Source organism: Stegodyphus dumicola, chromosome 4 (genome assembly GCF_044657685.1).
Source record: "Stegodyphus dumicola isolate Sdum_Otavi_A_Nest chromosome 4, ASM4465768v1".
Taxonomy (NCBI): Eukaryota; Metazoa; Arthropoda; class Arachnida; order Araneae; family Eresidae; genus Stegodyphus; species Stegodyphus dumicola.
The window spans coordinates 28,512,940-28,537,564 of NC_140771.1; the positions used below are offsets into that span (position 1 = coordinate 28,512,940).

General features: G+C 33.5%; 1 protein-coding gene across 1 annotated transcript in view; it reads left to right on the top strand.

The window, feature by feature from the left end:
* Rs1 (Dead-box helicase Rs1) overlaps positions 1-24,625 on the top strand; it is a 105,934-nt gene that overhangs the window by 23,487 nt on the left and 57,822 nt on the right. The window contains exons 4-8 of the mRNA XM_085814637.1: positions 12,506-12,573; positions 12,693-12,779; positions 23,123-23,228; positions 23,333-23,506; positions 24,420-24,570. Coding sequence (XP_085670763.1) covers positions 12,506-12,573; positions 12,693-12,779; positions 23,123-23,228; positions 23,333-23,506; positions 24,420-24,570 — 586 coding nt within the window. The remainder of the gene's footprint in view (positions 1-12,505; positions 12,574-12,692; positions 12,780-23,122; positions 23,229-23,332; positions 23,507-24,419; positions 24,571-24,625) is intronic.

Genomic DNA, 24,625 nt, shown 5'->3' on the forward strand with positions numbered 1-24,625 from the left:
TTGGAGAATTACCTGATAAAATTCCATCACCTGTAATATGGTACAGTAAGATTCATATTCCTTGATATGAAACTTAAAGATTTTTTTAGTTTGGTCGATATATCTCAAACCACACTACACAATATGCTAAAAATTCCTTAAGAATTAAAGTCAGAAATGGAATCATTAAGAATTGAACCATGGATTTTGTTGATATGTGAGAAAATGACTTGAATATTGAACTTTTGGTGAATCCATGTAATTTTAGAACTGACAGAAAGATGAAATGGAAGCATGACAAGGCTATTATAATCAACACTTAGTTCTTCTTTACTCATTCTCAATCACACATGATTTTATTGCACCCCACAATTTATTATATTTTGATATCTTGAAACATTGGACAAAGCAGAGCAAGAACTATGTGTTGCCAGCAGCAAGCAAAGTGGCTATGTGTTAGTAGCAGTGATATTTATTGACTTGATTTGTTTAAATTATGGATCTGCAATTGGATACGAGATGTCACAATGCAGGAGGATTACACAAGCATGCATGAAACAGAAAAACACAGTCCAAAAATTTATTAAAGCGATTGCTGTTTTTAGAACAGAAAGAGAATTAGCCAAATTAAAATGGGAATAAAAAGGACTATAATGGCAAATTAAATTTAATAATTCTGAGTTACGTATTTTATATTTTACACACACATATATATATGTGTGATATTTAGATGCATAGTCGTGATGGCAGAGTGGCAAGACGGAAAAAAGATGTTGATACCAAACCAAGTTCATCTAATTATTTTTTTTATTTCTAGGCACATTAGAACAATTCTTCATACATAATATACTTGTAGATTATAAGCAATTGCAATATTTTCTCATATACGCAGGTTAACGGGGGGTGACATCATTTTAGACGGATAAGCTGAGTAGCGAGAATATGTTACCAGTGGGGAAGTTAGGGAAAAAATGATGTAATCAACTTGCGGGCAGTATTTATACTGAAGTAGATGCAGTTGTAGAGACAAGCTATGATTGGTTAACTTTAGTTTTAGTTACCTTTTTCAAAGAATGTTATATGACATGGAAAGATCTTGAATTTGGGAGAACAGATGAATTTAGGGGGAGAGCACCAAATCTAGAATAGTTAATTTTGAGGTCACCAGTTATTTTTAAAGCAGCCATCGTATTTTGTTTTATATATATGTGTGTGTGTTTATCGTATCTCAGTGCTATCATCTGTAATGAAAATAATATTAACTTGAAATTTAATATAGATTATTTAGAGCTAATAGATCTTATCATAGTTTAAAGAATTTTTTAGCATCTAAATTGTTAAACTTAAATACAAAAATATATCTTTATTAAAATTTAGTTAGATATATAGGGGTTGGACAAAAATATGGAAACACCTTTAAAAAAACATGTTTCTTTGCTTAATATAGTGTAGGAAACCCGTTGGCATCCAAAACAGCTTGCAGTCTTCTCGGAATGGATAAATACAGTTCCTGTATGTTTGCCAAGGGAATATTATACCATCCTTCCTTGCAAAACGGTGGCAAGTTCAGATAACGATGTTGGCGGTGGATAACGAGAACGCACTTTCCGTTCCAATGTAGACCACAAAGGTTCGATAATATTCAGGTCTGGTGACTGTGGTGGCCAGGGGAGATGGGACAACTCATCCTCGTGCTCAGAAAATCAGTCCTGGACAATGTGAGCTGTGTGAACAGGAGCTTTGTCGTCTTGGAAGACACCATCACCATCGGGGAACAAAGTTTGTACCATGGGATGAACTTGATCGGCCAAAATGTTCACATAAGTCTTGGCAGTCATGGCCCTGACGCAGTTATCATGGGGCTAGCAGAGAACCACGATATGGCTGCCCAAACCATAACAGAACCCCCATCATGTTTCACTCTTGGCAACAAGCACTCTGTATTATAGGCTTCAGATGGCGTTCTTCAGATGTAAACTCGGCCAGAAGTGGGAAACAATGTGAAAGAAGACTCGTCAGACCATATTACTCGCTTCCACTGCTCTATAGTCCAGGCTTTATGACTTAAACACCTTTTCCTGTTACGGGCATTAGCATCACTGATGAGTGACTTCTCAATTGCAGCACGGCCAGCAATTCCCTGTTTATGAAGCTCCCTTCTAATTGTTTTGGTACTCACCGGGTTCGGTAACACAACATTAATTTCAGCAGTAACTTTTGCAGCTGTGGTCTTCTTATTTTTCGTCACAATTGCCCTTAATGATCGTCTGTCATGATCACTCAGGACACACTTTTGTCCGCGCTGTGATTTAGCAGATGATGTTTTTTCGCTTTTCAAATATGCAGAATAAATCTTCGATACAGTACCTCTTGAAACACTAAACACCTCGGCTACCTTGCTTACGGAAGCACCTACCATACGTGCTCCAACAATTTGCCCACGTTCGAAGTCTGTTAACTCTGACATAATGCAATGACAACCTCACACAATAGTACTCCGACAACAACTGAACTGTTTAGCACATTTACGAAGTTGTATAGGTGGCGTCAGTAGTCAAAAACGCCAGTGCCACCTACATATTTCATTAAAATCAATCTTTCTTTTCAGACATGCATTTCACAAGGTGTTTCCATATTTTTGTCCATCCACTGTATCATATTGTATGTTAGTGAATAATGTTGGCCATTAACAAAACAGATGAAGAAAGACTTCTAATCTTTGAAAGAAAAATACTGCGAAAAATGTATGGCCCAAATGGAGAAAATAATAGATAGAGAATTTTCTGTTTCACTGGCGCAAATTTTGCCAAGCAGACTTTATTGGCGAAAACACACAGCATACACATAAAAAATGTTGACAAATGTTAGTTCTAAGAATTTTTTATTTTAAAAGTATAAGCATTTAAATGTCGTTTAAAATTTTGTAAAAAAGCCAATAAATAAAGACAAAGCATTTGTAAAAAGACATTAATTTAAGAATTTATTGTGCTTTCATGGTACAACATCCTGATTCGCCGGTTCATATCATGTGACCCCCAAGTGATTTCGTCTCACGTAAACTACGCTACAAAAATCTTATTCTTTCAGTAACTATCTACATTAATTTCAAGTTTAATTTCGAATAAAAGTTTAAATGCAAGAATTATTTCAATTGGTATGAATACCTTACTCAGAAATTATGTATAACGTCAATGCTTTACTTTCCTAGTGCATTCTCAGTAGAATTGATGAATTTAACCCTTGACTTTGTCTTTTCTATATTTTTGCCATTGGGTGAGCGGTGTGATTGCATCCTAATTGACTTCATTACCGCCTGCAAATGGCCTTAGGGCATAAAATTGAACTTTCTGGTAAAAATTCTATGTAATTGCATGCCAGTATTGAAAGAAACAGATCTGATAAAAATCTGATATCTGGATCAATCTGATAAAAAATGCCTGCGACTTGTTTTGAAAATGAGAAGTAAAAGGTTACCAGCAAGGATATTCCGTTTGGCATTACCTGCACTGGCAAAATGGAAAAGTACCAAACAACCTAATATTGTCCGATTCATCAAATCTTACCCTTTCAGATGAGTTGGACATATTCTTAGATGTGACAGCTTGAATTCTGTTAGTCTGTCTATTGAAGTTCTTTTAACTTTTCTGTGGATTTCAATATTGAAATACTTATTCTTTCTTACCCTTAAAGGATACGATCCAAGATAGACAGGCTGTAGTGAAGAATTATTAATGTTGTTGTATAGGAGTAGGTGAGAACAGTTGGAAAGATGTTTAGAAACAAAGTCTGTTCTATTTCCATGGGTGGGGGTAGGACTTGGCTTCATATCTCTTATTATTTTCTGAAGTGTTTGAGAAAATCCAGACAGTTTCATATGAGGTATTGTTGAAAAGAATTCTCTGGGTAATGCTAAAGCGGTTCCGTATGCAAGTTCTGTGGATGAGCAACCTAAGTTTTCCTTGACGGCAGATCTTATGCCTGGAAGAATGAAAGGCAATGCTTCCAGCCATGATTTTGATTCGAGTAGATGACATTTGAGGCTTGCTTTTAAAGTTCGGTGTTGTCTTTCGATCAGTCCATTTGCCTGTGGATGGTACGCAGTTGTGTTTGTATGAAAACCAAGATATTTTCCTAAAGCTTGAAAGAGTTGGCTATCAAATTGCTGACCTTGGTCAGATGTTATGCAATTCGGAATTTCAAAGTGTGTAAACCAAGTATATATGAAAGCTTTAGCAATAGATTCTGCTGATTGATCTTCTAATGGTGCCGCTTCGATCCATCGTGCATAACAATCGATGATGGTTAGAAGCTATTTGAATCCTTTACAAGGAGGTAGCGGGCCAACCAGATCTGTGCTTAGATGCTGGAATCTGTGTGGAGGTACTTTGAATTCTCCCAAAGATGACTGTGTATGTCTGTGGACTTTAGATCTTTGACAAGATAAACATGCTCTAGTCCATAGTTGGCAGTCTTTATTCATATTGGGCCATATAAAACATCGTGTTATCAATTTTATCGTGGATCTTATTCCAGGATGAGATAAATTATGGACTGACGAAAATATTTTCTACCGAAACTTTGCAGGGATGTATGGTCGATTATAATTTGTAGAAGTATCACAGTAAATTTTCTTGTCGCTGTCTGGCATAGGGATCTGTAGGATTTTTAAGTTTGGGTTGTTTTTCAGTATCTCCAAATCTTCATCTTCTTGACTGTCTACTGTAGTTTGTATGTCTATTGCAGATGGTATAGAAGTGGTGTCTGCAAGAGAGCGTCAGTGACGGTATTTTCATTCTCTTGTATGAATTGAATATTGATTGAGAAAGTGGTCAATATATGACAGTTGCCTAGCTTGCTGTGGAGAAACTTTTTCCAAATTTTGTTTGGAAGGCAAATATTAGTGGTTTGTGATCCGTGTATATTGCAAAAGGTCACCCTTCTAAGATGTATTTGAAATGTTTCACTGCTGTATAGATGGCTAAGAGTTCTCTGTCGTAGGCACTGTATTTTTGTTGTGCTGGTGTCGAATTTCGGGAAAAGAAACTTAAGGTTGTTTTTCATTGCTCACAATCGGATGTAAAACGGCTCCAATGGCCCCATCGGAAGCATAAGTTGTTAGCGATATTTCAGCCTTTTCGGATGGTTGAGTTAAGTTTGTGGCATGAATAAGTGCATCTTTTAAAATCTGGAAAGAGTTTCTTGTTTCTGCCGTCCAGGTTATTTCTTTTCTGCAGTCCTTTTTTATACCACTGAGCAATGTTGTTAAAGGTTGATGCAGTTTCGCACAATTTGGTATGAATCTGTGATAAAAATTCACCATATCTAAAAATCGTCTTAAACTAGTAAATGACTTTAATTCTGGGAAATTTTTGATGGCATTAACTTTCGTTGAAAGAGTCCTTCAGCTGACACTTCGTATCCCAGGAATGCAAATTTTGTTTGACCGGATTTACACTTTGCCGCATTAATACACTGGCCATATTCATTTAGTCTCTCGAGGGCTGCTTGTATATGTTGTCGATGAGATTCTTCAACAGGAGAGGCTATTAGAATGTCATCCAAATAGCAAAACACAAATTCTAGTCCATTCAAAACGCTGTTCATGAAATGTTGGAACATTTGGGCTGCATTTCGTAGGCTGAATGTCATGAATGGGAACTCAAATAAGCCAAAGGAAGTGAGAATGGCCGTTTTGGGTATATCTTCTTTGCAAACCAGAATTTGTTGGTATGCTCTAATGAGGTCTATGGATGAGAAAATGCTTTTTCCAGCTAAAATGGAACTGCAATCTGTTAAAAATGGGAGTATCTGTCAGGAATTATGGTGTTGTTTAACGCTTGATACTTTCTGTAAGGTGTCCAATCACCTGATTTCTTCATAGCGAGATGTAGTGGGCTCGACCAGTTACTTTTGGATGGCCTGCATAAGCCTATTTGAAGTATAAATTCAAACTCCTTTTTAGCCACTTTGAGTTTCTCAGCTGATAGTCGCCTAGCTGTAGCGAAAACTAGTATACCTCTGGTGTCGATATAATGTTCGATGTTATGATTTTTAACTTATACGGATCATTTACAGCATTTAAAATTGGAATATTATTATTTTGAAAACAAGGAGTTCCATTGGTTGATAACAATGTAGTACCATCACTCAACTTGCGATTTTTGGAATTTACGAAAAGGTTAAGATTTGCAAGAAAATCCATGCCTATTATCACTTTGTTTACTTCTGCAGTTACAAAAGGCCATGTGAATGATCGTCTGAGTCAAAGATCTAGCTTAAATAATTTTTGGCCATATGTTTTGATTTTCGTGCCATTTGCAGCAAAGAGTTCTAAATTTTTTTTTTTTTTTTTTTTTTTTTAAATCTGAAGGTAAGGGAGGAATGATGAAAATTTCTGCCCCAGTATCTATTAAAAATTGGGTAGCTGATTCTTTGTCACTGATGAAAAGACGACTCAGTTGCACCCCTTGTCCCTCCGTCGTCAGTGAGAGACGGGGAGCTGGTTTTCCGGACTATATGTCTCTGATTTTGATGAGTAGTTGCAGGGTTGTTTACACTTAAATGACTCATTACCAAATTTTTTATGATAGTAACAAATATCACTAGATCTGTTAACAGTGTAACTTGATTTAGATCGGTTACGACAATAGAACGACTGTGACGTTGCTTGGATAAAGCAGAAACTTGTAAGCTAAGTTCACTAACCTTTTTTTTTTTTAAACTTTCAATCACTTTCGTTTTCACCATTATAGATGAAGCAGCAGGTATTATGGGAGTAACACAGTTTAATTCCCAAATCTTATTGGCCATTGTAGTAACTTTTAACAAATCTTCACCACTAGCAGATATAATGCTATGCATATTAACAGATAAATGTTGTAGCCACAGTGTTTTTAGGAAAGTATCTGTTACTTTATCGCCCGCCAAATTATGCATCTCACACAGCAGTTGAGATGACTTTTTGTCACCCAGTTCTAATTCACTCAGTAATTTTTGGGTTTTTTGAGTCTCTTAATCTGCATATAATGAAATTAGTCTATTTTTAATCGCCTGATATTTATTATCTTGTGGTGGACTTAGCAAAATATCAGATACATGTGACAAACTATCCAATTCAATGGAACTTATAATCATGTTTTGTTTGATCTGCATTTATTTTTGCATTTCTAAGTTGTGCTTCTAGTTGAATAAACCATATTTTGGGATCTGGCTTCCAAAAAGGAGGAGCTTTAACGCTTACCTTGGCGACATATGCAGTTGTTGCTTTAATTTCAGTTTCCTTGTCGTCAGCCATTGTAGAAATCGATCATGCCAGGATACACCAGTGAAGTGTTTCGTATGCAACTGTAGGAAAATAATACTTCTCTGACCCCATTAGGAGCAATATTTTATTTCTTACAATGTTATATATACTTATTCATGATATTTATTTACATTTTACATGCACGTTAAATTGCATGATAGAATACTGACCTTTGTTTTTTGTGGAGAAAAGAAGTGTTGCCATTCTGCTTTAACTAAATTAGAAACTTGACGGAACTGAAGCGACACTACATGGACATTAAAAATCAATAGTTGGCAGACCGTAGCGACTAATTGGATCCATTTGAGGAAGCTTGTTGAGATGGCCTGTGATAGGCTGTAGTGAAACTGAGGAAGAAGATATAAGATAAAAATATATACAGCAAACATATGATTTTAACTGGCAATAGCCCCTTTTATCCTTCATTTCAAATTAGGTTTTTCTCCTTTCTGTCCTGAAAATAGTAATTATTTATAATATATCAATCTAATTTGTGCCGTTCCAGAATTTATCAGAATCATACATCTTACATACTGCTGCAATGCAGATAGCCAGTCACTGAATAAGATTCCAGTTGAAACCAAAACCTTTTGACACTCTGCTATGCTTCTCAATCTGGTGCATGTTTTTCCACTTGCTTGTTTTGAATTAACACTTGCAACTCACTTCTCTGTATCATTCATTGTCTGAAAATGTGCTAAGCATCCAAAATTGTGGGATGCATATTTCACCTATAATGAATGATATATGATTCAGAATATGTGTCTTGTCCAGAAAAAAAATTATGGCGCACCGATGGCTAAGTTTGTCTGCAAGTTTCATTCTTCTACTCTGCAATTATGCCAGCACCATCTACAACCATCAGCCATAATTATAAAGTTTTTAAGTCTTCTGTTTCTCCGTATTATAAATTATTACACTTAACACACATATACACACACATAATATTATGTGTAAAGATAGAGTATGTTGTACATATATATATATATATATGTAAAGATAGAGTATGTTGAGGGAGTGCTGAATCAAAGCAGAAGCTCTGTTTTTACCTCTGTTATTTGTTTCTTTTACCTTCCTCACTTCCTCATATAAGAAATATAAACTTTGAAGGCTCTCACCTTATAATTTTTTCATATAATTATTTTATTTTTCTTTATATATAAATGGAGTGTAATTAATTTTTTTTTTTTTTTTAAATAAATGGAATGTTTAGAGCAGTTCAAAAGGCCAGTTGCCTTTAAACAAGGAAAAGCAAATCCAAACATCAGTCAGTTTTAAGTGGATTTGCCTAACAGATGGAAATGTTTGTATTAGAGAAAGCTGTGGGGTCTTCTAGTTTTGTGTAAAATAAGATTAGAAATATAACACCAACAGTAAAAACCATAATTTTAGTAGTACTGTTATAAAATTTATGGTGTTTAAAATATAAGTTATAATACTGAAAATTAGTTATGTTTTAAAAATTTTGAAATTTATTATGATTATTCAAAATAAGAAATAGAGGGGAAACACACTCTTATTTCTCAAGATTTATTCTAGTTGAAAAAACATTAAGATAACAGAAATTATATTTGTCAAATATATTTTATTAATATGATATTGTACACCTCTTTATAAAATCCCACCAAATTTTGAAGATACATCCTGTGTAGCAGTGCATTTTTTCAGTACTTTACTGAATTTTTTTATATAATACTAAGTAAATAGATTTCTTATGTCTGCACAAACAGTGTATCATACAACATCTGTATTGCACATCTGCCAAAACAGATATGTGTTACACGAATACCTGGGTTGCCACATAAAAATTTTTCGTGACATCATAGGTTGCCATATACCTGTGTTAGTGACATACTGCTTTGCTTCATGCATACTTTTTCGTGACTTCATAGTGGAAGTGTAGTTAATCAGCAAGTACCGAATCTTTTCATTTTACTACATAACAAGAAGTTACAAAATTGGTCTTTTTTTACTAAAACTTAGTTTTTTTTAAAAAATACTTGTGGATTATCTTGTACTTGGAACTAATATAGGTAGGTGCCAAGGTAACTTTGCCAAGGTGATCTCAATGTCAGCTTCTATTTCTGCATTTGTGATATTATTCAGCTTTCTCACTTGGCCACTGGTGGTAGTTGAAAATGGTATTATTTACTGATCAGCCTTAGATCATTTGGTTTGAGTATAAAAAAGTACTTTAGTAACATTTTGCTTCCTAGATAATGAGATGGACATTATCAAATATTTTAGTAAGAGATTTATTTCAGATTTTTTAAATTGATGTTTCAAATTTATTAAATGATCTAGAAATGACAGAGAGTATCACTAAACCGTAGCTAAATGTGTGTAGCTTTAAATTCAACATTTTGTTTATTTCATGGTTCTGTTTTCAATTGCTAAAAATGTATATTTTTAAAAAATAATTTTAATTGTTTCATGTTTACAGTTTAATTAATTTTTGAGTGATTTTCCCCTCCCCGTTTTTAAGTTAGCTGTTAATTTGAAAATACAGTCAAATACCAAAAAATCCACTGACCTGAAATCCATACATCTCAAAATTTAAACATTCTGTGTATAGGTTCAGGATAGCACAACATGGAGAACAATATACTGAAAAGAAAAATTCTTACCAAATAATGGGGGTCGTAACAGAAATAACTACCAAATCATTGACATTATTTTTTCCCCCTCCTATCTGCATCAAGGTAAAGAAGCAGATGATTTCACTCAACTTCTCTTTCAAATTCACTACTCATTACAGTGGTGGGTAAGAAATTTGTTCATGATTTTACTGCTTGCAACATTCACAAACGTAAATCTTGCTTTGATGGTAGTGCAAAATGCAAAAAATGGAAGGAGGTGCTACTTTTGAGTTTATAGAATAATTGTATAGAATTATGACAGACTGTATAAGATATATGGAAAAATTAAGAAACACTGTTGAAATTATACAGCAACTTCGATTTTAACACTGGAGTCCCAAACCGGAAATTTTTGTACAATGTACAAGGCGAAATTGGCAAGCTTCGATTATGTCTTGTACGAGTGGTTCCGGCAGTGCCAGAGTGATGGGGTACCAATTTCATAACTGCTGCTGAGAGAAAAGGGAAAATAGATTCAGGGTGATTTAAAAATAGAGGAGATGTGCAATTTCAGGAGCGGTTGGCTGAGCTAATTAAAGCAGAGACATGGTATACGTTATCTGAAACCATGTGGGGAAAAACCTGTGGGCAAATATAGATGCTGCAGAGGAATTTATTGATGAATTTTCTGGGCCAATGGCAGAAGCAGATTTTTAATATGGAGACTGCAATTTTTTGGCAGTGTTTGCCAAGAGAGATATTTGTGACAAGTGAAGAAAGTGTGCCATCGGGAGGGTGGGAAGAAGCTAAAGAAAGAAGTACTATTTTAGTATGCAGTTAAAACTTATAAATGTAAACTAAGGGTAGTGGGTAAGAACACAAATCCCAGAGTTCTTAAAGGAGTAAAATATTTGTGATTTGTAGAAATAATAAAAATTCCTGGTTCATGAAACAACTTATGACCAAATGTTTCATGGAGCATTTTTGTTAAAGAGGCTAGAAGGCATTGTAACAATGTGGGGTTACCATCCAATTGCAAGATTTTACTGTTGCTAGACAAAGGCTGTGCACATCCAGATGCAACCGCTTTAACTTGTGATTATGCCGGGGCCCTTGTTTTGCTCCCAAATACTATATCATTGAACTAGCCAATGGATCAGGGCATAATATACAGTATTAAATGTCATTACAAATTGGCGTTTCTGAAGAAAATTCTTTCGAGAGACCATTCAATTTCACTTTGTGATTCTAACAAAATTTCGCCATCAAAGACTGCATTTATTTGTTAGAAGAATCTTCTATTTCTCTAACAACACTAGTAAATGGCTGGTGTACCGTATGCCTTGTTCATTGAAACTGAGAGTGATGACCGTGAATTTTCTGGTTTAAGGGTCAATGTAGCAAAGGTTAAAGTAAGAGACTAGCTTTTGTATTTGGAAGAAGAACAAATGAGCAGGCTTTGTAAGAAGATATCATTGAATGGATAATGTGTTGAGAATGTGGCAGCACTGGCATATCAGACGACCAATGATGAAATTATCAGCTCTGTTTTGAACTTAATGGGGGGGGGAAAAGATTTTTTTTTTTGATATAGTGAATTGATGAGTGAGAAAATATCTTATAGTGAAGGTTTGGAATATGGTATAAAATAGCTAAATTTTTTTAGAACAACAGAGCTGTGTCACAGAAAAGAGATCATGACTCTATATAATTTATACGCACGGGGGGGGACACCCTCTTGAAAAAAGTTTAAAACATTAAAAACTTGCACTTTTAGTCTAAATATTATGATTTATTTTTTCTGCACTGAAATCTGCATAACCTGTGGTTTCAAGTATTGCAGATTTCTGGTCTACTGTATTATCTATGCATGAAATAAGAAAATGTGATCTAAAATGTTTTATTTTTTATAATTATTATATCTGAAATTTAATAAAAATTAAATTTAAAAAGTTAGTATTCACTCTAAATTATGTTGTATTCTTATTACTCCAAAGGGGCAATTTGACCAGATGGACTATTAATTTCATTTTGGCATTTTGCGTTGCTTCACTAAAAGCATTATTTCACTTTTCAACTGTTGCCACCAAATATTATCACTCTGTATTGCATTTAAAGAAATTAAATAATGAAGAATCTGCGTAAATGTATGTATCATTCTCCCATTGTCATAAAACAATGGTACCTAGAGCCATCAAATTTTGAATATTGAACGTTTCCACCTGAATATGTGCATCTGGAAGTCCAAATTTTAAATTTGGAATTTGTTTTCTTATCGATTTCATATTTTGTAAAACTGTAGCGAATTTTTGATTAACAAACTCAAGGATTTGAAAGCAAGCAATGACAACGTTGTACAGAGAAAACATTTTTATCTCCAGCACGTGAGACTTTATCGGAAATTCTAAAGGATATGATCATTTTAAAATTATTTTGGGATACTGCTCTTGAACTGGATTTTATGGTTTAAGTGCGAAGAACATGATATTTAATAAATAAAGGTAACATGCAAAATTTAAAAAAAAATGCCCCTTTGGATGTAATTTAAAATCTGAAACCTTTCAGATTTTATTATTGTTTATGTTTTTTTTATATGCTATTAATTCATGATAATTTCTTTAAATTTATTGATGACAATAAACAGATGTTATCAAAGTTAAAAAGAAAAAGAAGAAGAAAAACAATCGTTTGGGCTTAGAAAAAGATGTTTCGGTTAGTGATTTATTTCTATTTTATTTTTTCCTGTTATATAATTTTTTAGAGTTCATATTATTTATTTTGCTTATAAAATGTTTTATATTTTTCTTCTGTTTTTTTGTATCGTTATTTAGATTGTTAATGATGTAATTGGTGAAGAACTGGAATATGATGCCGCTATGACTTTTCAACAAATGAACCTTTCACGACCATTACAGAAAGTAATATTTTTTATTTCCTAGAAATTTGTTATAGGTTTCTTTATGTATTTTTGATTTTTGAGTATTTTTTTTCAGATTTTTTAAAAAATATTTATTAGTTGTATTTAAGTAAAACAGCAAAGTTTTGCTTTGTGGAAATAATTTTGTAAGGTCACCTGCAGAAATTATTTTTTTTAATCAATGTTTTATTTGATCTAATTTTCTTTGTTTTGTTTAGGCTGTGTTTTTCTTAATACAATGAAGAAATTTAAGTATTTTCAATTAGTGGTAAAATCTTGTTAGAAACCTGTGAAAGAGCAGATTTTGTCAATTTATGGAACATAAGATACCTTGATTTCCAGTATTATGAAAATGCATTTCTTGTCAGTGTAAGAATGTGAATCACTTAAAAGACATTTTACCTGTATTTTTTCATAACATTTTGCAAGAAGCATTATTTTATATTATAAATATTATAAATAACATACATTTTTAATACAATAGTGCCTCGCACATTGGACACAGTCTGTTTCAGGATGGCATTTGTTATGCAAGCTGTTGGTGATGAAGTTGTTCTTTCTTATAAGTTACTGTGGGAATAATTTTAATTATGCAGTCATAACTAATTTATTAGTTATTATTACATACTCTGTAATCTGCCTAGTCATGCAATGGAATTGGATCATTAAGGCATTTGTCTGTTTTAGTTACTTATCTGTAATTTTGGGGGAAGGTCCACTGTTTCATGAAGTTGTCTATAGTTTTTCATTCTTTAGAATAGTCTCGAAGTTGTATAGTGAACAAATCGTCACTCTGTTCACCTCAAACTGATTAGGATGCCACTGCTTGGCTAAGGGCTGCACCTCTTGCTGCTTCTTCAGAAGGTCCTTAATGACTATAGAAGACATGGACCTTTTTCTCTTTGTTGTGCAAAACTTGTTCAAAAATAGCTTGCAACTTTTCTGCAATATATTGCCCACCAGCGGCCGAGCGGTAAAGTCGCTGAACACTGGTAGTTCGGTCCGAGGTTCGAATCCCGCGAACGGGCTGGCTGCATGGGCGTTTTCGTGGTTTTCCCCATGTGTAACGTGTATACGAGCCAGTTTCCCTTAGAAAGTCCTCCACGAAAGGCATCCCTCCCTTTAGGGAGATAGCCCTCGAGGCTTTGCAACAATCACACACACACACAATTCTGCAATATATTATTAATAATTATGTGTATGTATCTAATTGCTCTTCTCTTTATATATCTATATGTGTTTGTGTGTGTGTATTCTGTCTTTATTGCAGTCTAAAGAGAAAATAAAACAAATTTAGCTCCTTATTTAATATTTTGTTATGTGTGTACTTGTAATAGATAGAATAAACCAAGAACCAATCATAGCTTGATAAAATTTATTTTACAAGCTTGATAAAATACACTTTACATTTCTGGAACTTTCCATAAAAGTGTTCATACAGCTCTTTCTCAGTGTCACAGAGCACAATCAGTAGTTACTCTTTAAACTACTAAGAATGTTAAACACAATGTAATGTAATGCTCGCCTAAAAGGCAAAGCTGTCATGGATATCTCGATACTCCGAATTAAGTTTGAACCAACAACTTAGAAACAATTTCTCTCTCTAGTCTTACATAATTTTCTCCCAGGCACTGAGAAATCTTTAATTTCAGATTACAAATTAGGGCTTCCTGATGCCCATATTCAGTGGATGATTGGGTTATTCAAAATTTGATATCTCTAGTTACCGTTGTTTTATCACAAAGTGAGAAACATACATACAGTCATGCGGATTTTTCATTATTTAATTTCTTTAAATATAACACAGGCCAATTGTCATATCCTTCTTTTTCTTGGGCGTGTAGCTTCTGGATATGTATTTCCTTCCTACCGTAGACGTATCATATTGTGTGCGTTGCATAAAACAGCCATTTTAACGGCACAACACTTTATTAACACACAAATAAAAATAATAAGTACAAACGAGTAACACACAAGTAATACTTCGAACTGACATACAACACGTTTCCTTTGTTACTTCGCTACTACCTACTAACTACTCTTTTCTAGTAAGTCTCATGAGAGAGAGGCGTTGCAGGCCGTTCGGCTAAACTGCGCATGCGTGGTCATCACGTCATGACACCTCCCCTCGAAAAGATTTGATTGCGTCTTTCAATGACCTGTCAAATCCACATATATAAACATTTCTTGAAACAAAATAAAATAACATCCATGAAATTTTAGAACTTAATTAACCAATTCTTACCATTTTAAATTAAAATTACTTCAACATAAATTCAGTAATCCTATTCATTTAAAAAGATGTAACATTCAATTAACATTTCAAACTTAAATCCTTCACATAATCATAATCATATAAGCAATTGTCATATAAACGAGACAATACAAATCAGTCATTAACATTAAACATAATACTTTAGCAAACCCTAGCTAAATCTTTAAACACATTACCTAACGTTAGAAAAAAAATTAGCATTTTAGCAACAAAAAAAAAAAAAAAAAAAAAAAAAATCAAACTAAACAGTCAAAATGTCTTATAGTTCATAGTTCATAACATAAGTCATGCTTCACTCACTGGGAAATATAATCATGTCATTTTAAGTCACGTCATCAATAAACTCAGCATGGTCTCTTTGTCTACACATAATGTTACTGTTCCATTTTGTTAATGCATAAATTACTGGATGCACATATTCACTTTCTGATTCAACGATTAGCTTTAGCTGTAAAAGTTTATCTACTTGACGATCAGCTTCATTTCTTAGAACTTCAGGTATTCGATACGGTTTCTGCTTTCCTGGCATACTTCCAGGTTTCAGTTTGATGCTGTGTTCTCCCACATTGGCGATTTTCGGAATACCAGTTCTTAGGTTCTTATGCCTTCTTAAAATTTCCTTAAGTTCTTTCTTCTTATGCGGTTCAAGGTGTGTAAAATCACATTCCTCATTAGAATAGTGTTCTTTTGCTTTCCGTGGAACAATTCTTGGAACGTTTTCAACTTCGAAATCAATATTTGTATCATATATCACACCGACATTATTCACAGCGGTATTGAACTCTCGTATCTTGTTTGTGTGAACGTGCTTCGATGAATTGTCAGGCATTTGTACTATGTAACTATAATCAGTATGCTTTTTGATGATCGTAGCAGGTCCCGTCCATCTGGCATAAACTTTGTTTTGACTATCAGGGATTAAAACTATAACCCTGTCACCTTCCTTGAATTCTTTATGACGAGTCTTTCGGTTACGGTAGAATGCATAAGCTTGTTGCTTTCCAACATCTGTAAGTCCTGCGTATTCAGCAGCTTTTTCCAATTTCATCTTCAAATCATTCAGATAATCGGTAACTGAACTTAACTGTCCATGAGGAACAGGAGTTTCATTAGTCCATGACGATTTCAAAATAGACAACGGGCCATTAGGACGTCTTCCATAAAGCATTTGGAATGGACTAACACCAGTCGTAGCATTAGGAACTTCACGGTAAGCCCAAAGTAAATACGGCAGATGTTTCTCCCAATCTTTCGAATGTTCTCTAACGGTATGATGTATCATTCCCTTTAAAACAGCATTAAATCTTTCTACCAGGCCATTTGAACTTGGATGATAAGGAGTCGAGAACCTTGGGGACGATCCGATCCTTTTCAAAAACTCTTGGGTCAACGAAGCAGTAAAATTAGTTCCTTGATCTGAAGCAACAATTTGAGGAATTCCTGTGCGTGAAAAGATTTGCAACAATGCATCGCATGTTGCTTTGGCATTCAAATTCTTAGTGGCACCGCTTCGGGCCACCTTGTACATTGATCAACAGCACACAGAACATATTTGTAACCTCTACAGCTTGGCTCTACAGGTCTTAGGATATCCACATTAATTACCTGGAATGGTTCTTTAGGATGTGTTACTGGCGTAATCGGAACTTCATCAAAGGGACGCTTTTTCGCTTGAAGTTGACAAGAAGTACAAGCACTGCAGTATTCATTTACATCTTTCTTGATTTCCGGCCAATAGAACGAATATCTCAAACGCTCGGCTGTCTTCTTGGTTCGCAGGTGGCTTCCCCATAAGCTAGAATGAGCTAAGTCCAAAATCTGTTTTCTTCTTTCTTTTGGTATGACCAACTGGTAAACTCTTTCTCCTAGCACTTTATCTTTATGATACAAAAAGTTGTCAATAACAGTAAAGTTATTACTTCCGTTCTTAACATTTTGCCAGCATGTTTTTAAAGATGGGTCATTTATTTGTTGCACTCGAAACAGTTCTGAATCCGAAACACATTGATCGTGTCCCGTGCTACCTTTGGAATCATCCTTACCTGTATTTTCATATACAAGCGCACAACATTCTATTATCTTCTTAACAGTTTCATTACATTTTTCATTAATTAGGTTTTCCCTATCATGGGAAACCATCAAGTATTTCGTCAAAATTTTCAGTTTCATGAAAAGGCATTTCACCGAAACTATCAGTTGCAATGTTTACATTTTTACATTCAAAATTAAACTTTCTTTTATCATCTCCCCTTAACTCATTAAAAGCACTTAACGACAAGAGTAAATCATTACATAACTTATCCACCATTGCACATATTATAAAAAAGGTGACATAAATTCATCATTTTCGAATATATTACTAAAGGTAGGTTAATGAGAGGAGCTTTTAAAGCTTGCCCGAAAGCTGACGTGAGGATAACACTTCCATGTGGCGTACGGTATTTTTCTGGTACAATGTCGGTCTTGACAACGGTTAGTTGAGTGCCTGTATCTGCTACTGCATTAATTAATTTACCATCACATATAAGTTTAACGGTTAGCAAGTCATCTATTAATTCTTTGACCTCTTGATTCGCAGTAAAACATTTAGAAGAAATCTTTGCAGTTACGGCGTTAGAATTATTCTTAAAGCAACCCTTTCCTTGTCTTCATGCAACAATATATTATGATACTTAGAATTACATTTTGAACATTTTAATTGAGAAGGGCAAATTTTTATTCTACAATTCCTTTCGAAACAAAGAAAGCACCGATTAGAAGCCCTTAAACTCTCTTTCCTTTCTTCCGGAGACATAACACATTTTTCCGAAGCATGATTTTCACTTTCGCATAATAAGCAAGGGAAAGTTCGAACAACTGCAATTTTGCTTACATTAGGGGAATAGCTGGCGCCAAATTTGTTGGCGTTGAATGAATTCCAAGTGTGGAAGTTGTTTCGCTTTTCATTTGGTTGTGAATGCCTTCCAAGAGAATTAGCGTCACTCTTAGAATAAAATAGATTTAATGAAGTTCGTTCGCGACTTTCAATTTCCCGTTTTAGAAATTTCATGAGGTTATCGACATTAAAAGTTTCCTCATCTGCGTTTTGACGAGCAAAATCAAGCGTTATATCCTGAGGTATGCATTTCATTAACAAAGGGTATAGTAACTTTCCATACGATTCGGTCTTGACCCCTATCGAATTTAGTGACCTTACTTATACGTTGCAGGTATCATATAATTCCCTCGAAGAATTAATGTCATTAGAACTTCGGACAGGCCGTAAATTTAAAAGTTTATGCATGTAAGAATTAATAAGGAGATCTTTTCGACCATACCTCTCCTTGAGAATTTTAAAAGCTTCGTCGTAGTTTTCTGGAGATAAAGAAAAGCCTTCTATTGTTTTTAAAGCTGCACCGCCTAACAGGCTAAGCAAGTAATTAAACTTATCTACTTTAGATAGTTTTATGTTTTGATTTATTGCCGTATCAAAAGAATTGTAAAATGTTTGCCACATTTCAGCATTTCCATAAAATTTATCAATCATAATCTTCGGCAATTTAACATTATAATCAGAACTTTTATCGACACCAGAAATAGATAAATTGTTACTATCATTAGAAGAACCATTAGAAACTAGCGAATTATTGCTATTTCTTTTTTCTTTCAATAATTTTGTGCCTCTAAAGCTCCATTTCGAAATTTTTTCTTCGTATTCCAAGGCACTTTCGATTTCAGTTTCAATGTCACTAACATCAGTCAAAGTTTTAATTTTTTCGTCTAACGCTTTCAAAGAAATAGCTTTTACTTTTAAACTTTCCAGTGATTCTTCAAGGTCTTCAAGGTTACCGGCTGCAATTAATGATTCAATAGCATTTGTTACTTTAGTAATGGCTGAACGCATAACTTTCCGTTCTTTCTTAGATTTCGTTAGCTCTTCAGCCATTTTTGTAACCTTGAATTCCACTTTACTACAAAATAAATTCAACAAATTTCTTACCTTTCTGAAGACTCACTTACGCATTTATCCGTGAACTTTGCAGAATGACATATCCTCCTGTTCTGACACCACTGTCATATCCTTCTTTTTCTTGGGCGTGTAGCTTCTGGATATGTATTTCCTTCCTACCGTAGACGTATCGTATTGTGTGCGTTGCATAAAACAGCCATTTTAACGGCACAACACTTTATTAACACACAAATAAAAATAATAAGTACAAACGAGTAACACACAAGTAATACTTCGTACTGACATACAACACGTTTCCTTCGTTACTTCGCTACTACCTACTAACTACTCTTCTCTAGTAAGTCTCATGAGAGAGAGGCGTTGCAGCCGTTCGGCTAAACTGCGCATGCATGGTCATCACGTCATGACACCAATAATATTTGGTGCCAACAATTTGAAAAGTGAACTGACATTTATAGGGAATCAATACAAAATGCCAAAATGAAATTAATAGCCCTTCTGTGCTAACGCCCTTTGGGCTAAAAACAGACATGGAGAAGTAATAGAAGAGTAAACTTCATTAGAAAATAAAAAAACTCAGTTATAAATGTTATTGAAAAAACTTCCATCTGTCCGACAAGTTAACAAATAAACCACAGGCTTTTCAATGGCTGAATGTTTAAAATTTTCAGTGTTGTAGTTTCACTAGGGATTCACTTTCTGGTCAAAAGTTTGCTGACTCCATAAGTATTTTCAGGGTTTTTGTTATGTGTAATACAGATGGAAGGAATGAATTTCCTTCAGAAAGTTAACCATAATGGTATCCCCCCTTTTTTTGTCGTGATCAATTACCTGAGTGTTTCTTTTAATGAGAGCATCAAATAAGTGTGAACAATTTATAACTTTTTTTTTTCATATGCTTTGAATATATTTTATCTTAATTTTTCTCTTTCTCTATACGGAATTTGATTGGAATAATTTCTAGAAGTTCTTTAACCCCCTTCGCAATGGTATGTCACTGAATTAAAAACCCTCTGCAGACAGATGTGTGATATATGCATCAGCCCTTATGTCGCTAGCAGCCACGTGATGCACCGGTGCATCGCTGCTTGCATTGATCTTCCAGATGGATGTGGCACATATTCATTCTCAAATATATACGTTCTTTTAGAATCTTTTTAAATCACTAGATGGCTTTCCGTGTCCACTATAATTTGTTTATTAGAACATATACATTATTGACCCTTGTTGTTCATTAAGTACTTTTGTATTCTGGTGATTCATTTAGATGTGCGAGCAGGTAATATAAAGTAAACAAATCCCAGCTGACACACAGTTGGCTTCATGTTATATAAATGTTGAGCAGTTTCTGATGCTTCACATTTGTCTTTTTATTTTTTTTCCTGTGGTTGGGAATCAGTTGGGAATGGAGCTGTGGTTTTAGGAACTCCAGTTTCCATTCCGTTTGCATTTTCTGTAGATAGCAGATGTAAGTTTTTTGCACCAGGTAAGATGTTTGAACTAAAAGTGTGATGTCTAAGAGAAGTTTTCTATGGAAGAAGAGTATATTTAAATTGTAAAGCCCATGAGTGACTATTTTGACACTGAAAACTAGATTTAAGGGAGAATAGAGATTTTGATATTTTCTCAGAGACTGAACAGGAAGTTTATTTTGCTTTAACCCCACAATTCAGAACAGTTTCTACTCCGCCATGACCTCGATTTGTTAAGTAATTGAAGCCTTATGAATTTATGGGAATTGTAAAAGTAAACTTAATTAAAAGTTATGTGAATGAAATTGATTTTTTCCCATTTTTTTTTCCAATAATCTAATGAACATAATAGTTGAAGAAACCAGTAAGTTCTATGAACAAAAAATGAGTGAAAATCCATCTTCATCCAAAATCAACTTGCTCCTCTAGATCCTAAAATGAGGGGATTCCTAGGATTAATTATTCTGCTGGGATGGAATTAAAAGTTCAACCTGAAAATGTGTTTCATAAGTAATGAAATGATGGCGATTATATTATCACACACAGTCTCCTTTCTGAATCATTTATGCTATATTTGATCATATATTTAATTATTTTTTACGAATGTTAAATATAGATTTATGTAAGTTTTTTTACAACATTTCATCGAGTCAAATATTTTATTTTGCATTTAAATTTTAATTAAAATTTTTTCAGAATCTCTTGATATTCTGAATTTATGATTATATTACTGTTAAATATCATTACAGAAAAAAATTAAAACATTGGATTAAAAAGAGATGTTTGAATGAACTTTTTCTTAAAGTTAGCGATGTAAAATATCCCATGTGGCAAGATCGTACTACTGAGTTTAGCTCAGTGGCATGCCGTTGCTTAAGAGGATTAACTGCTGATGCATATCTGATACACTCGTCCTGAAGCGGTTAAGAAAATTGCTTACTAACATTCTAAGAATAGTAGTGGATGTATGATGATATATAAACACAAAATAGATGTTAATTTTCCAAAAGGGCAGTAAGTTTTCATTGACTTTATTGTCATCAATTTGTAAAAAATCTGTCTTTAAGATAATAAATATTTTCTAATTTATAAGTGGTTTTGATCATTTCCATTTTTGAAGAAAAATTATCTTTTAATGGCCTAAATGATCTTTTAGTGATCTATCTTCTTATTTTTTCCCTCTTCAATAATTTTTTTTTCCAATAATTTTATCGGAACTTCCAAATCTAAAAATGTGAGAATTTGGCATTTGCAATTCATGTTATAACTTACTATTAAACTGAAAACTAAATATTTTTAATTTCGCGCTAGGCTTTCAGTGTGAGGGACCAGGAATTATCAGATATTTATAGCTTGCTGCAAAATATGCATATATATTAACTAAAAATTTGATTTTCTTGTTTTGTTGAAACATTTTTGTAAAAAAATAACAATATTTAATAAAAGTTTAAAATACAATGTTTAAATAAAATCTCTTTTCAATAAATATTGATAATTTTATGTCAATTTCTACATGCTGAAGGGAAGGAAGTGATAGAGAAACTGAAAATGTGTTCTTGCGGATAAAGCAAATTTTTTTTCAATCCATGAAAGAAATTTGCATAAATAATTGCTTGATTAATTAAACTCTTGAAGACTATCTTACTAAGAGGAGGCATTTGGTTATCAGGTGTTGAATAATAGATAAGCTACCCAGTAAGAGATTCTCACTATCCGTTTTGTGTGTTATTGTGATGTAAATAATTAGCGTGTCCATCTGGAAGCTGGAAGATTCATGGTTTGAATCATAGCAAAGTTTTCACGTTTCGTGTTTTGAAAAATGTAAAGAACTCTGCTGTGGCATCTGAACTAAAATGTGGTGGATGATAAATCATCACCACTTAGATTTGGGTAACTGAGTCTGTACCCTCTCCCCAGTTATTTTGTAAGTGGAAAAAAATATAAGGAATTATTGGCTAACACATAAGTTGAGTAATTCCAGGATCTCTAGTTAAAATCGATTTATTGTATTTCTTGCTTAGGAAAATCTAACAGTTTTCCTTTATGCAAACGATTTATGTAAAAGACACAGGGAATGCAGGGATTAATCACAGTTTACCATTTTTCCTCCCTTTTTTAAAACGTATCTATAAAACTCTGCTTAGTGCCTGGTCTAATTTAAAAAGAATTTTTTTTTAATGTTATAAATGTGTTGAAAGAGTACTGAGAAGTTAAGAAAGTAGTGATAGATGGCAAAATCAAGTTTATGATCGGTGAACAACCATGATTAAAGCATAAACTCGGAAAGTTAAATCGAATGGTGTCAGTATTTGCTGTGAATTTGTGATTAATAATTTTATGGATCTTGCAGAATCTAAAAATGTGATTTCTCTAACTATAGCCATTAGGTGGATAGGCCTTTTCCTATACAGAGCACTATATAATTTGAAAACTGTTGTGAATCAACTGATAAATGCAGGAGAAGGAAAAGAGAGAGAGGTGTGAAGTCTTAGCACAAATAAAAACACTGAAATTTTTCATGTACCTAATATATTTTCAAGTAATCAATTTTTGTGCCTTGTAGCCTCATATGTGCTATTATATTTCAGATAAAGTTTCTAAGAACAAATGTATTATTATTGATAAACCAGTTCATCTGTTTTCCTTAGGCCATAAACAGTATGCAATATGTTCATCCGACACAAATACAAGCTGCAACAATTCCAGTTGCTCTGATGGGTAGAGATATTTATGGCTGTTCAGCTACAGGCACAGGTACATTTTGATATTATTATTTGTATAAAATTATATATATATAGATGTACGTGTGAATGTGTGTATTTTATTACACATATTAATAAATCTCTCTCTTTTTTAAGGTAAAACAGCTGCTTTTATGCTTCCTGTTTTGGAACGGTTGCTGTTTAAGCCAAAGGATAAACCTGTTACCCGTGTTTTGGTGATTTTACCAACGAGAGAACTTGCCGTTCAAGTCTATCAAGTGTCCAAGCAATTAGCACAGTTTACTAAAATCGAAATTGCTCTATCTGCTGGTAGGTATCAAAAAGAATTTTATAATATATTTTAATATATTTCCCATGTATATCAGTGAAATAGTTTAGAATTTGGGGTTGTGGAGATGCGCAAAGAAGCTTCTAGTGATATGGTTTTTGCTAATTATTTTTATTCTTGTTGACTCATGCATTTATAAAGCCAGTAAACAAAGTGATGCAAAAGTGACTATTCTAGAACTTTTTATACTTCTGAAAACAGCGGCAGGAGCAAGTTGTCAGAAGTAAAGCAGAAAAGCTAGTATTTCTTACCACAAAAGAAAGTTAAGCTCAAAATAATTTGAGTTTTATTTCGGAAATTTCCTATTAGATATTAAAAGGTTTTGATTCTAACTAAAATCTTATTTAGTGAAGCATTAGTAGTATGCCTGCGTTAGTAGTAAAATTAGAATCATATGACATAGTTTAATTTGGAAATGATGCAGTTTAGAGGGATTTATTACAGACATTTACTGTTTTTGAGACAGAACAGGAAATTATCCAAATTAAAATAGAAAGTCAAGGGAGTATAACAAATTAAAAGTTAGAATTTGGAGTTGCATATTTTTTATCTTATATGTACATTAATGTTTATCTCCATTTGCTAACACTTTAATGCTTTTTCTCTAAAAAAAGGGCTTGTCTATCGCTAAGTTTTTTTCTCTGCAAAGGAGGCAATATGCAAAATTTTAAAATCATTTCAAAATCTTTAGTTAAATTTAATTGTTTAAATTAAAAATATGATAATTACTACTTAAAAAGTAAATTAAAAATATCTGAACAGGATTCTACGACAGCATATAAATTTTGAATATTGTTTATTTGCATAATGAGTTTGAATGTATCTTTTATACTTCTGTCCATGAAATGTGGATTTATTATCTTAAAATATAGCTTTTTATGTTTTCTTTTTTAGGTGGTTTGGAACTTAAACCACAAGAGCAAGCTTTAAGGCGGCTGCCTGATATTATAGTAGCTACTCCTGGTAGATTGCTCGATCACCTTGAAAATACTCCTTCTTTCAGTCTTCATTATATTGAAATCCTTATTTTAGATGAGGCAGATAGGTAAATCTTCAATAGTTTTGTAGTTCAGTATTGTTAGTATTTTAAGTATTAAATA